General features: G+C 37.5%; 2 protein-coding genes across 4 annotated transcripts in view; one reads left to right on the top strand and one right to left on the bottom strand.

Moving 5' to 3' along the window:
* SKIC3 (SKI3 subunit of superkiller complex) overlaps positions 1-8,092 on the bottom strand; it is a 93,672-nt gene extending 85,580 nt beyond the window's left edge. For 2 of the 3 annotated variants that reach the window (XM_010340357.3, XM_074383424.1), the window contains exons 1-2: positions 8,027-8,092; positions 1,750-1,821 (exon numbers count right to left, since the gene is read on the bottom strand). The gene's annotated coding sequence lies outside the window, so the exon portion shown is untranslated. The remainder of the gene's footprint in view (positions 1-1,749; positions 1,822-8,026) is intronic. The other variant, XM_074383417.1, reaches the window with a different exon arrangement.
* A 137-nt stretch (positions 8,093-8,229) lies between these two features.
* Positions 8,230-12,924, top strand: part of ARSK (arylsulfatase family member K) — a 57,310-nt gene continuing 52,615 nt past the window's right edge. Inside the window, exon 1 of the mRNA XM_003920744.4 lies at positions 8,230-8,495. Within this exon, the coding sequence (XP_003920793.3) occupies positions 8,370-8,495 (126 nt within the window). The 5' untranslated portion in view covers positions 8,230-8,369. The remainder of the gene's footprint in view (positions 8,496-12,924) is intronic.

Genomic DNA, 12,924 nt, shown 5'->3' with positions numbered 1-12,924 from the left:
AGTTAAAAAGGAAAAAAAAAACCTCCCAAATTAAAAACAAACAGAAGAGTAGAACCATTTCACAAGGAGGAAGTTCACCATTTGTTTTATCACCCAACATTTAAGAGGGCATGTATACAAATAAGGTAGAACCTACCCTACTAAACTACATGCAGCCCCCAAGCCATTTGGTGTGCATGACATAAAATATATATATTCTAAATCAAGAGAAAGACTTAAGACATGACTTACTCGATAATCAAATGCTAAACTAAGAGTGATGAGTGGAAGTGCAAAAGGAATTCAGAGAAGGAAAGGTGTGATGGTGTGATGTAATTGTTGGCTATCATTAATAGAAGACGACAAGACTTAAGAATGGAGGGAAGAAGGAAAATTGCTCTACTCAGAGGCAAGCGCATTAGCAAAGTGAGAGAAGTAGGAACAAGTTGTGGGAAGTATAGCTAACGTGAGAAAAACAGCCTGAATGGATCAGAAGGGACCTATTAAAGAACAGAAGAAAATTAAGTTGGGTAGGTAAAATAGAGCCTCAGATTATTGATCCTGAAAGTCAAACAGACAAGTTTGGACTTAAATACAGCAGCAAATAGGAAGCCATTAGGAATTTTTAAGTAGGTATTTTTAAAGACCACTATACAGAAACAAACACCATTTTTCTCTTGGTAACCAATTCTAATATTAAATATCCTTCAATATCTGTATGTCTCCATAAGTAATTACAATTCTTCATGCTACAATAGAATCCTCTATTCTTCTCTTCCAACTCCTTCTTCATTTGATGCAACATTTAGCATAATAAGCTAGCAATGAGGTCCTCTCTCACTCATGCATATACACATATGTATGTATGTAAGTTTCAGAAGGCTAATTTTTAAAAAGGTAAAATAATCTGTCCCTTTTCAACCCTAAAACTTCTAATTCTTTTTTTTTTTTTTTTTTTTTTTTTTTTGAGGGGAAAGGGAAAGGTCCATTCACCAATTTTCTAAACAAATACTTACTGAGATCCAACCATCTACTAGGTACCACTCAAACCCATTTTCCTTCCAAGAGTAAAAACCTACTTAATCCAAAATGATTCCATGTAACCTCATACTCCTCTATTTTGGATATTTCCCTTGATTGTAAGGATTTCTAACACTTCAAAGAAATGTCTAGCTCTTTTGCAAGAGAAAGATGTCTTTATTCTTCCATACCACAACTCCCTATTAATTCTTTCCTTTTATACCTCTCCTCCCACTTTTCTCCTCAATCTCAACTGGCTTTTTTTAAATAAGGGCATTCATTTTGTACATATTCACTCAAGTTTTTCTACTACCAAAGCAAAATATTTTTATCCAACATAAATCAAGCATAAAAAGTTGCAACAATTGCACTTAAAAAGGGTTAGAAAGTGACAGCCATGCCATAAAGGCAATGATATTCCTCAAAGACAACATATATAGGTAAGTGAACTGATATGTCCCACTCCAGTTGAGGCTATGAAACCTTAAATAATAGTCCAATATGCTCATACAAAGATTCCACAAAGCCAACAACAATAATAGTAATGATAATGACAATGGAAGCTAATTACAGAAAATAAAAAAATACCTTTAAATCTAATAACAAAAGGTATTTTGTAATGACCCATAGTTTGACATTAAAGAAAAAAAAGAAAGATGCCATTATCTCTTTCTTCTGAAAGGAACACGTAAAAACGATCATTAAGTAAAAATAGATTCCAATTTATTATTTAGCATTCTAGACACTTACCTTTTATCTATTATTACTACCTCTATATTCTTCCTGAATTCAATTTCAGATTGTTCCTTAACCGTTTTCCATCTAAATTAAATAAAAACAACTATGAGAAAGTCATATAAAAAGGATGACACCCACAACCCAAAACCTTCTGAACTTTTTAATGCATCAGATTCAATTTTCATAATTTATAATTTAAAAGAAGAGAAATAATTACGTACAATTTTTAGTATTTTTTATATTTCCCAGAGAGACACTAATCTTAATCTCCAAATTTCTGAATTGGTCTAAACTATATTCCTAAGGCTTCAGATAATAAAAGGAAACTTCTATAAGAGATCAGAAGGATTTTGAAAAACCATTTCAGAAACCCAAAATGCACTGATGTCAATATAAAAAAATGGAGCCAAAAAAGAATATCTGCTATTTCTGTGCCATTTTTGCTTTGAATCAAGGACATCTACAGACAACTAAGTGTACTTATTTACACCCAATTTGCAGCCTAATTATATTAAAATAGCACTTCGTTCTAAGGAACATAAGGAGGATAATATAATTATAGTTTATAATCTAATGAAAACAGAAAAAAAATTTTAATGTTAATAATGCATTTAAATATGCATTTAAATTTTTAATGTTAATAATGCATTTAAATAGTCATTTAAGGTAGTAACACAACTAACTACACATCTACAAATTCCAAGGATATTTTGATAGCATCCCTGAAGTGGCTTCTGTCAAACAAAAAATAATCTAGAATGCTCCCTGGAGAGAATGGAGGCACTTCTGAAAAGCCAAATAAAGTTAAAAAGAAAAAAAAAATGCTAGGAGGTAAACAATGCAGGCGAGGTAGGTAGGGATGAACAAGGAATGAAAAGTTCACTAAACCAAAACACTCGTTAATGATCTACCTAAATAGAAGTGTCAGTTCAACAGTAAAAAGTCTTACTGGTAAGAAAAGAAAGTCTGGTAATCCAAACAATGTTTAAGAAAGTAAGATAAAAGTTAAAAAAGAAAAGGTACAAACCTATTTCACTGGCTTCTTGAGCCCTGGTAACACTTGGCTGCCCTCCTCACCCAATCTAGTTTTATTACTCAGTCCCTTCAGCTCTGTGCTTACAAAACACCCTAGATCTGTCAGCCCCTTCACTGTCACATCCACCCACCAAGGCTTACCCTAGTTGAGAGTGAGTTTAGGAAATCAAATGGACCTAGAATCAAAGCCATTAGACCTTGGGCACCTGACTTCATTTCACCAAGCCCATTTCCTCATTGGTAAAGTGAGACTTACATCACTTACCTGATACATACATAAATGGAGTGCTTGGACATAATCTACACTAATAATCTCCTATCTACTGTTATTCTTTCAATAAACTTCACTATTTTCCATTCCTAAAATGGCTAGTGCGATAACTCAGTGGTTATTATAAACTGTCTCTACACATTCAAAATCCTCAACCCTCTCTGCAACCTACTCCTTCCTTGCTCTCATGAAGTAAACTTCTTACCAATACAAATGGCTCCTGACTTACAAATGGTTCAACATACAATTTTTTGACTTAAAGATGGGCTTATCAGAGTATCAAATGCAATTTGACTTACGATATTTTCAAGCTAAAATGGGTTTATGGGGTGTAACTCCATCATAAGTCAAGAAGCATCTGTATTCCTCAAAACACAGCTATCATCAGACATGAGTATCCTGTTGAACTTAATTACTACACTACATGAATACTAGAGTATAGCCTACAACAAGGATCACTCCCTCCTCCAAACCACTTATTAACTGAACTACTCAAATGAAACATAACAAATATTATTTTCATTATCCTCTATAGACATATCCTGTCTCCTAATTCAATAAATTCTTAGATGCAGGTCTTAAAATTTTCAGAGCTTCTTATATACCCAACACTTACTGAATAATACATATTCAGTAAATAGCTAATGATCTTCCAGCTTCCACAGCTTACCAGTGTTAACCAAAAAACGAATGACAGATGGAAGTGTCTCAATCAGCAGAGGTTTATTGAGCCATACTTTGAGAACACGCCTGGGAAAAACAAGACACTGAAGCATCCGTAACCCACATTTTTCAAAGAGGGCTTTGAGAACTCAGTATTCTAGGGTAGAGCATGCAGGAGGGAAAAATGGGGGAAAGGAAGTGGGCAGTGAGGCAAAGGGTTACATTCTCCTGAGGCTTTAATTAGAGCTCAATAAATCTACCTTCTACATAAGGTAAGGTAAACATCTGAAAAGAGGGAGAAAAGAGTCAACTATGCAACCACGTCAGGGTAGGTGTAAGAGTGATTGATCTCATCTTGTCCTGGTTCTGTTCCTGGGAAGATAAGCTTGCAATCGACATTTTCAGTGTGAGATTTAACAGAACTTAATTTCAGGAGTTTAATTTAGATTGCATACCCAAAATTACAATTGGCATGTGCTTGTTTTATAAGAAAATATATATTTTGAAAGATTTAGGAGCCTGCAAGGAATTTCCTTTTGAGCAATTCGGGGAGGAGGCCATCTGAAGAGGTATATGGCCTTTTGTCATTGTGGGAACCTAGCTTATGTGTAAGACTATGACCTACATTGTGAAATTACAAACTTCTGTTCAGGGAAAAAGAATGGCAGTGTTGCATGACTCACATCCCAGGCTTAACCTTCCCCTCATCATAGTGAGTTTGTGGGCCTTAAGAGTTTTATTTTCTTTTACACCATCAAAAGGCTTGTTAATGTTTTGATACTAGTTTACACTACTTTTTTTAATCACCCCTCCCAGTCTCCTACCTGTACATCTTTGCTTCTCCCATTTACCCTGTCTACCCTCGCTTCTGTCTACTCACGTTGCACATACTTCAAGGCCAAATTCAACTGTTGAGCATATAGTCTTCCCAGACCAATCTCACACTAGTTTGAATTTATAGCATTTATTATCTATACTAACACTTCCAAAAATGTATTCCAAGAAACATTAACATGCTTAAAGGTGTTAATGAGTGGCCTACTAAGTTTGTGAATATTACAGGCTGTATCTCTCAGTCTTTCAAAGTCACAAGGTAAATTATCTTTTTAAAGCCTCTGAGAATTCCTACAATGAAGACCCAAAGTTAATTTAACCCAGCAATTCTAAAACTTCTGTGAAGATAGAACATCTATTTCAGTGAAAACCAATCAATATTTGGAAGTACACAAGGATTCTCCAAAGTACAATTTGGGATATTATAGTTTTTGGCTTTTGATTATTTAGCATTAACTATACTTTTTGATACCTTTTACGCTGCTATTAAACTTACAGATGTTTATGTCTGTCTGTGTGTCTCCAAAAACTGGACTGGCGTTTCCCTGGGAGCAGAGACTATTGCTAGTTCCTTCTTTTCTTCCCTACAGTGTCTGGTACAATGCAGATGTGAGGACAATACTAAATTTATTCCACACCATCACAAGCTGCACACTTCTCCTTTTCTTAAGGCAGAATATGGTGTTGTGGGTATTCTGGACATTAAAAGAACTATAGAGAATCAAAACCTAGATCAAGACTCTTTTATTAAAGATCTTTCTGAACCACAGAGTATTTCACTCAAGCAACCAATCTCAAACTTAAAAATCTATAACTGATGACTTAAACATACATGTTTGTAATGGAACCTTTTAAGGGCTGAGTTATGTCCTCCAAAAATTCATATATTGAAACCCTAACCCCTCAGAACGTGACAGTATTTGGAGATAGGACCTTTATAGAGGTAATGAAGGTTAAATGAGGGGATACGGGTAGGCCCATCCAATCTGTTGACCTTAAAAGAAGAAACCTGGGTGCACACACACAAACATAAGGGATGTACATGCCTAAAGGAAAGACCATGTAAGGTCCTAGAGAAAAGGTGGCCAAATGCAAGCCAAGGAGAGAGAGGCCTCCAAAAAAATCAAAGATCTTGGCTTTCCAGCCTCCAGAATTATGAGAAAATAAATTTCTGTTGCTTAAACCACGCAGTCTGTGGTATTTTGTTATGGCAGCCCTTGCAGACTAACAGAGATGCCCTACCTTCACTGTAACACACAGACACATGCATGTGCACACACAAAAGTACCTTTTCTGAGAGTGTAAGTTTCTGATTAGCAAAAATGTTGTATGTTCACAAAAGAGTAATCAAAACAATGAGGAAACCTGAAATTACATGAGAACTAGCTGAAGAAACTGGGAACTGGAAAAAAAAATAAATGGTGGAGAGGGAGCTGCGGGAAGGACTGTTGAAAGGGAGCGATTATCCATGTAAAAGTGAAGAAAAATGAACTAATGTATGGTTAAAAATAGAGGAATTTCAACTTAAAATAGGAACTTGTAATAATTAGACCTATATAAATGTGGGATGAGGTATGCAATGGAAGGGTTTCCCATCACTGGAGATGAAAAAGCACAGGCTGGACAATCCCCTTAGCAGGAATGTTTTAGGATAAACTGAATGTCAGATGGGAAGTAGGACTAGAACCTCTTAGATTCTTCCAGCACAATGTCTCTAAGGCTCTAAAATATCTGTCTTGATCCAACCCACTGCAGCACCTGCTCCTATTGACACTGCCAAGGGGAGAAAGAAGAAAAAGATGTATTCTTGTAATCCTGTCATCTCTGATGTTACGTCCTGTGGAAACAAGGCCGTAGAGAGTAAGTACAGTTTATGGAATCAACCACAAAGTTAAATATAACTTTTATGAATTTAAATGTCAGTCAATATTGTCTCTACGGTAGAAATATGTCCTATATTCCAAATTAACTCAAATTTGTATTTTTAAAGGAACCCACTTGTATCACCTTCCATGCTGTATTATTTCATATATGCTAGGTTTTGCTTTCCTGAAATCTAACCTCATGTAAACTGAGACAACTGTTTAGGTTTGTTTTGTTTTTTTGAGACAGAGTTTTGCTCTTGTCACCCAGGCTGGAGTGCAATGGTGTGATCTTAGTTCACTGCAACCTCCACCTCCTGAGCTCAAGCAATTCTCCTTCCTCAGCCTCCCTAGTAGCTGGGATTACAGGAGCCTGCCACCACGCCCAGCTACTTTTTGTATTTTTATAGAGACAGAGTTTCACCATGTTGGCCAGACTGGTCTCGTACTCCTGACTTTAGGTGATCCATCTGCCTAGGCCTCCCAAAGTGCTGGGATTACAGGCACGAGTCACCGCGCCCGGCTCTGTTTATTTTGCACGCTCCCACAGATCTTTATCATGCTGCTTGAGTAACAATTCAGCTATACTAACAAACTTGGTAGACTGTCAGGAAATTTAGTAATTAACTGCAGACAAAGCATTTAGTTACAGCACAGACTGTTGAGTTTCCAGTCGTACTCATTCCAGTTCCCTGTGTAAACTCAAGTGAGTCATTTAACCTCTCCAAACCTGTTTTCCTAACTGCAATATGGTGAAAGTGAGGATTAGGAAAAATATTCCATGTAAAAGTACTTGGCATGCAGTAGATGCTCAGTAAATTCTTAGTATTATGCTCAGCACCTAATTGCCATGTGAGTATTAAATAAATAAATCTGTTCCTTATTACAATTATCTTACGCAAAAAAACTGCCAGATATTAGTATTCAGTTGACTTATGTTAAACAAGTACTATAACTTCTCTTTACTATTAAAATATTAAAACTACTAGCGTGATGTGCAAATTATATACCTGAAACTACGATACTGAAATTGAATTTGGCTTTGAGACAGAAATCTGCTTTTTCCAGAAATCTCCAAAGGAATTCAACAGTCAGAAGAGATCGGTTTTTATACTGCAGCAAAATAATGGTATTCCGAACCTACGTCAACTAACTGAACACGTCGCACAGCCCAACATTTACCCCTCCTGTTTTCGTTTCTCTCCTTGGCTCTCTGAAGGCAACGAACAGCTATGCTTGTCCCCGCCTACAGCCTGAAACTTCTTACTAGGCCCCGCTCCTCACCCCAGGGGAGCACGGTAAATCCTGATTGCACCAGGTGAGAGAAACAACAAGATGAGACAGGCTACAGGCTTCCTTGGGGGAGGTATTTGAGGGGCTCCACGGTATCCACTGCGGACTAGAGGCGGTTCACCCAGAGGCCCCAAGAGGAACCGCCCTATTCAACTTAAGTGACAGCCGCGCCGCCACCTCATCACCGCCCAGTTCACGCTCTCGCCCAACATTCAGCCACGCTTGCGCGGCCCAAAACGAAGAGCCCCAGCCCCGATTCTTTCTTTCTCTAAGTACCATTTCAGTCGCCTTTAAGCTCCCTTGTGCAAAAGCGACAGAGATCCGAACCCACCTGGTACAGATGCTGCTCTTCTGCGAACGCCGGGTCTGGAGTGAGAGCGCATGCGCCTGTCCCAGGCATCAGTCACGTGACTGGAAGTGGCCGGGTTCTGATTTGCTCGGTATTTGATGAAAAGGTCTTAACGTGGGTAAAAGCTGGGATTTCTCTATTGCGCATGTGCGCGCTCTCAGCCTGATGGGAGTTGTAGTTCTGAAGGTGAAGTTCGGCGTTACTATCAGGAAACCAAACTGCAAGCTTTGGGAGTTGTTAGCTGTCCTCGACCCGCTCCCCTCTGCAGAGAACGCCAGAGGGAGGCGGCCGGCCCAGCGTCAGGCTCTCAGAACCGCTACCCGTGATGCTACTGCTCTGGGTGTCGGTGGTCGCAGCCTCGGCGCTGGGGGCACCGGCCCCCGGAGCAGGGGAGCAGGGCCGTGGAGCAGCCAAAGCCCCCAACGTGGTACTGGTCGTGAGCGACTCGTTTGTAAGTACCGCGAGGCAGGGGAGGGACGCCCTGCTAGGGACCGGCGACCTCCCCGCCGCCTCCTATGCTGCAGGCTTTGTGGAGCAGAACCTCAGAGATTTTCAAACCCTTTTACCCCGATGCAAAAAAAGAAATTATGTTTTATATGAGGCCCCCTGTACTCACACATACACCACATACCTATGCAAGCATATAAAACAATAGTAAGTGAAACACTGAAAACACCTTTGCAAGTCTTTTCTTTTTTAATACTGACATATATTTTAGAAAGAGAAAAATAAATTATTTTACCACTACTAATGAACTTCGTTGTCCATACCCCAGTTTGGTTTAATTGTGTGGTACAATAACATTCTGCAACTCCATAAAAGCGTGTTAGCTTTCCAAAAGTCACTTCCCAGTTCACTTCAACATTTTAGGAATTCATGTTTGGGTGAGAAGTGAAGAAAGTTTATTACTCAGATTTGTGATAATCCTGTTAGTGCTGATTTAAATGGAATCGTTGATATAACTTGATCCGCTCCCCCGTATTCCAGAGAAATTGTGTGTATGTGTGTGTGTGTGTGTTGGTAATGTGGCTGAATCCCAAAATTAAACAGTTTTTGAAACTTTTCCAAGCCAAAGGTGCTACTGTCAACCTTACCCGATGCTTTTGGTATGATCGATGTTTTCAAAAGTGTTGCTTAGTCAATCGTTTGGTTAATTGTTATATTAGTTTATTATCACTTGGTGTTACTGTGGTCACATAGATGTTGATGTTAAGCATATCTGGTACTAAAGAGTGTTTGTAATCATTATGTTGTATTTCCTTTCTTATAGATAGATCAACTCCTGATGATTAAAATTACATAGTTGGTCTGCAAAGATGTGCTCATGGGATTTTTTGAAAATAATACTTAAAGTTACCTTTGTGATTTAAACTTAGAGCATGGGCAGTACTGGAAATTGACTAGATGACATTTTATTACCGAGTGCTCTTGTAATCAAAGATAAAGGAAGCAGGATTGTGCAGAGGAGAAGCAGAATTTTGTTGCTATCTTATGAATGACAGTTCTCAAACTAAGATGGTGCTTCAGAGCTGCTTTCGAGTTGGAGGGAGGGGAACAGACCGTTCTACCTGCATGTTGGATGGCGGCTGGTTGTGGGCTGCTCCTAGAATGGGGCATGATGTTGGACAAGGTAGCTGTCTTCAGCAGAGGCAACTGCCCATTCCTAAAAGGGAATCACATGTTGTGTGAAACTTCCAAAGATAACCGAGAGATTTAGGTTTATTTTTTTAGTATTGTATGGATGCATAAATTTTTCTATATTTGTGCTTAAATTTTTTGCATTTGCATACTTATTATTATTCAAACTGTCCTATCTTTGGCCACTGGAAGCCCCTTCAGGTTGTTCTGAGTCCTTTTGACCCATCCCCATTAGTATTTGACAGCTTGCTTTAACAGAGTTCCATGCCCAAAATGCATACTTCCTGTCCCGCCTTGTATGTAGAGACTGCAATCTGAGTGTCAGGGTTTTCATTACATCTTGATCTTTTCAGTGGACAAGTCTAGAAAGTCATATATTTTAGAAAGAGAAAAAATAAATCGTGAGAGCATACTGATACTTTCCATTTAAATTTAAGATTACGAGTTTATTCTTTAATTTTTATACTTGTATCTTTTTTGTCTTATGCCAAATATTTTGGCCTAAATACATTAATACAATTACTTATTTTCTGTATCTGAACATATAATATGTATATATCAATGTGTTTGAAAATAAGACAGTAATATTACTAGGAATAATGATAGTTCTGAGTGTAGCTTCCAGTTTCTTTGAAGTTTTTGCTGTAGGTATATTCAACTATATAGTAAAAATATTGGTCTTTAAGCTTAAAATAATTCCTCTCTCCATGATTATACCAGTTTATTATTAGATTATTAGTGAGATTATATACAGTTAGATTCTTGACACTGTGATTTATCATTTCTAAAACTCTACAAGCTGATGGAGTTGATAGGGCAGTTGAGCTGATAATAATTGTGGGAAGAAAATAGCACACTGATTTTAGTTTCAGAATAGCAAAACAAGAAGCTTTGCAGACCAACTCCCAAGAAAATAACCAAAACAAATGACAACTCTTTTTTATACTATAAATAAAAACTATTAAATATTTGAAACATTTAAAATGTCTGGAAATTGTCCTAAGGGCATACACCAAATGAAGAAACATTTATTCAAGAAAATGTACTAAAACTTGGTAAGAATGCCAAGAAGGGTCTGTGGCAGTGGACTATGGCTTTGACAGAGGTTTCACTTAGGTGGGTGTATCCAAGAAGATAGGACTCCTCCCCTCAGCTCCCAATCACTGGTTATCATATCTCACCAGCTGGGACAGGCTGTGAGGCTTTCTCATCTTCTCCTAATCCAAGTTGGAGAGGTTAAATTCCTAGTGAACAAAGCTGAGAAGTTGAGGGCTCCCTTATTTCGGTCAGCCCCTACTTACGGGACAAAGGCTTTATGCCAGGTGCAGAAGGCTGAGAATACTAGGACCCTTATTGCTGTGGCCCTAGCTCTCTAGTAGGACAGAGGTTCCATACCAGGAGAGACAAGCTGAGAAAACCAAACAAGCTTCTGCAAAGTAAGCAGAATGGAGGAATAAGGATTAGAGCAGAAATTCAGTAGACAGAGGATGGAAAAATAGTAGAGAAAAATCAATGAGACCAAAAATTGGTTCTTAGAAAAAATCAGCAAAATTGACAAACCTTAGCTTTACCAACCAGGAAAAAAGACAAAAGAGCTAGATTACTAAAATCGTGAAAGAGAATGGGTACATTACCTTAAGAAATAAAACATTGTTGAAAGAAATTAAAGAACATTTAAATAAATGAACAGACATCCCCTTTTCATGGATCGGAAGAGTTAATATTGTTAATATAGCAGTACAGACCAAATTGACCTATAGATTCAATTCAGTGCCTATAAAAATCCCTAGGACTTTTTTTGTAGAGATAGAAAAACTCATCCTAAAATTCATTTGGAAATTTAAGGGACCCAGAATAGCCAAAAATAAATCTCGAAATAAAAAGAACAAAGTTGGAAGACTTACACCTCCCAGTTTTAAAGCTTACATCATAACTACACCAATCAATGTAGTATGTTACTGGCCTAAGGATAGATGATGTACAGATCAATGGAATAGAATCGAAAGTCCAGAAATAAACTCTTATGCTTATAGTAAATTGATTTTTCAACAAGGGTGCCAGATGCCAAGACCATTTTAATAGGGAAGGAATGATCTTTTCAACAAATGGTGTTGGAAAAAACAATATGAATGAAGCTGGACACTGCCTTGCACTATATACAAAAAAAAAAAAAAAAAAAAAAAATGAAATGTAAAAGCTAAAACTATAAAACTCTTAAAAGAAAACGTAAGTGTAAATCTTTGTGATTATAGATTAGGCAATTAAAAGATGGGCAAAGATCTTAATAGACATTTTTTCATAGAAGATATGCAGATGACCAGTGAGTACATGAAAAGATGCTCAACATCATTAATAATTAGGGAAATGTAAATAAACCACTGTGAGACACCAGTTACACCCACTTGAATGTTTACAATGAAAAAGACAATAACTAGAGTTGGCAACAATGTGGAAGAATTACAGCCCATATACTGCTGGTAGGAATGTAAAATCATGCAGCCACTAAAAAACAGTTCGTCAGTTTCTCAAATGGTTAACCGTAGAGTTGCAGTATACTCCGGCAATTTTACTCCTAGGTATATATCCAAGGGAAATGAAAATATAAGTCAACCCAAAAACTTGTACATGAATGTTCATAGCATAATAATGTTTATCATACATAATGGCCAAAATGTATAAACAACCCAAATGCCCATCAACTGACAAATGGACAAATAAAATTTGGTAATATTATTCAACAATAAAAAAGAAATATGATACATGCTACAATGTGGATAAAACCTAGAAAGATTATGTTAAGTGAAAGAAGCTAATCACAAAGGACCACATATTGTATAAGTCCATTCATGTGAAATGTCCAGAGAAAGCAAATATGTAGAGCCAGAAAGTAGATTGGTGGTTGCCTAGGCTTCCGGCAAATAAAGGGTAATGGCTAAGGAGTGCAGAATGTGGTCTTTTGGGAATGACGAGAATATTCTAAAATCGACTATGGGTAATGGTTGCACAACTTTCTGAACATACTAAAAACCATTGGATTGCACACTTTAAATGATGAGCTGTTAAGTGTGTGAATTATATCTTAATAAACCCCTTTTTTAAAAAATAGAAAACAGGCCAGGGGTAGTGACTCACACCTGTAATCCAAGCACTTTGGGAGGCCAAGGCGAGCAGCTCACCTGAGGTCAGAAGTTTGAGACCAGTCTGGTCAACATGGAGAAACTCCATCTCTACTAAAAATACAA

This window comes from Saimiri boliviensis, chromosome 1, assembly GCF_048565385.1.
Source record: "Saimiri boliviensis isolate mSaiBol1 chromosome 1, mSaiBol1.pri, whole genome shotgun sequence".
Lineage (NCBI taxonomy): Eukaryota > Metazoa > Chordata > Mammalia > Primates > Cebidae > Saimiri > Saimiri boliviensis.
Note: the sequence above shows the minus strand (reverse complement) of the source record. Positions and strands in the feature narration are given on the sequence as shown.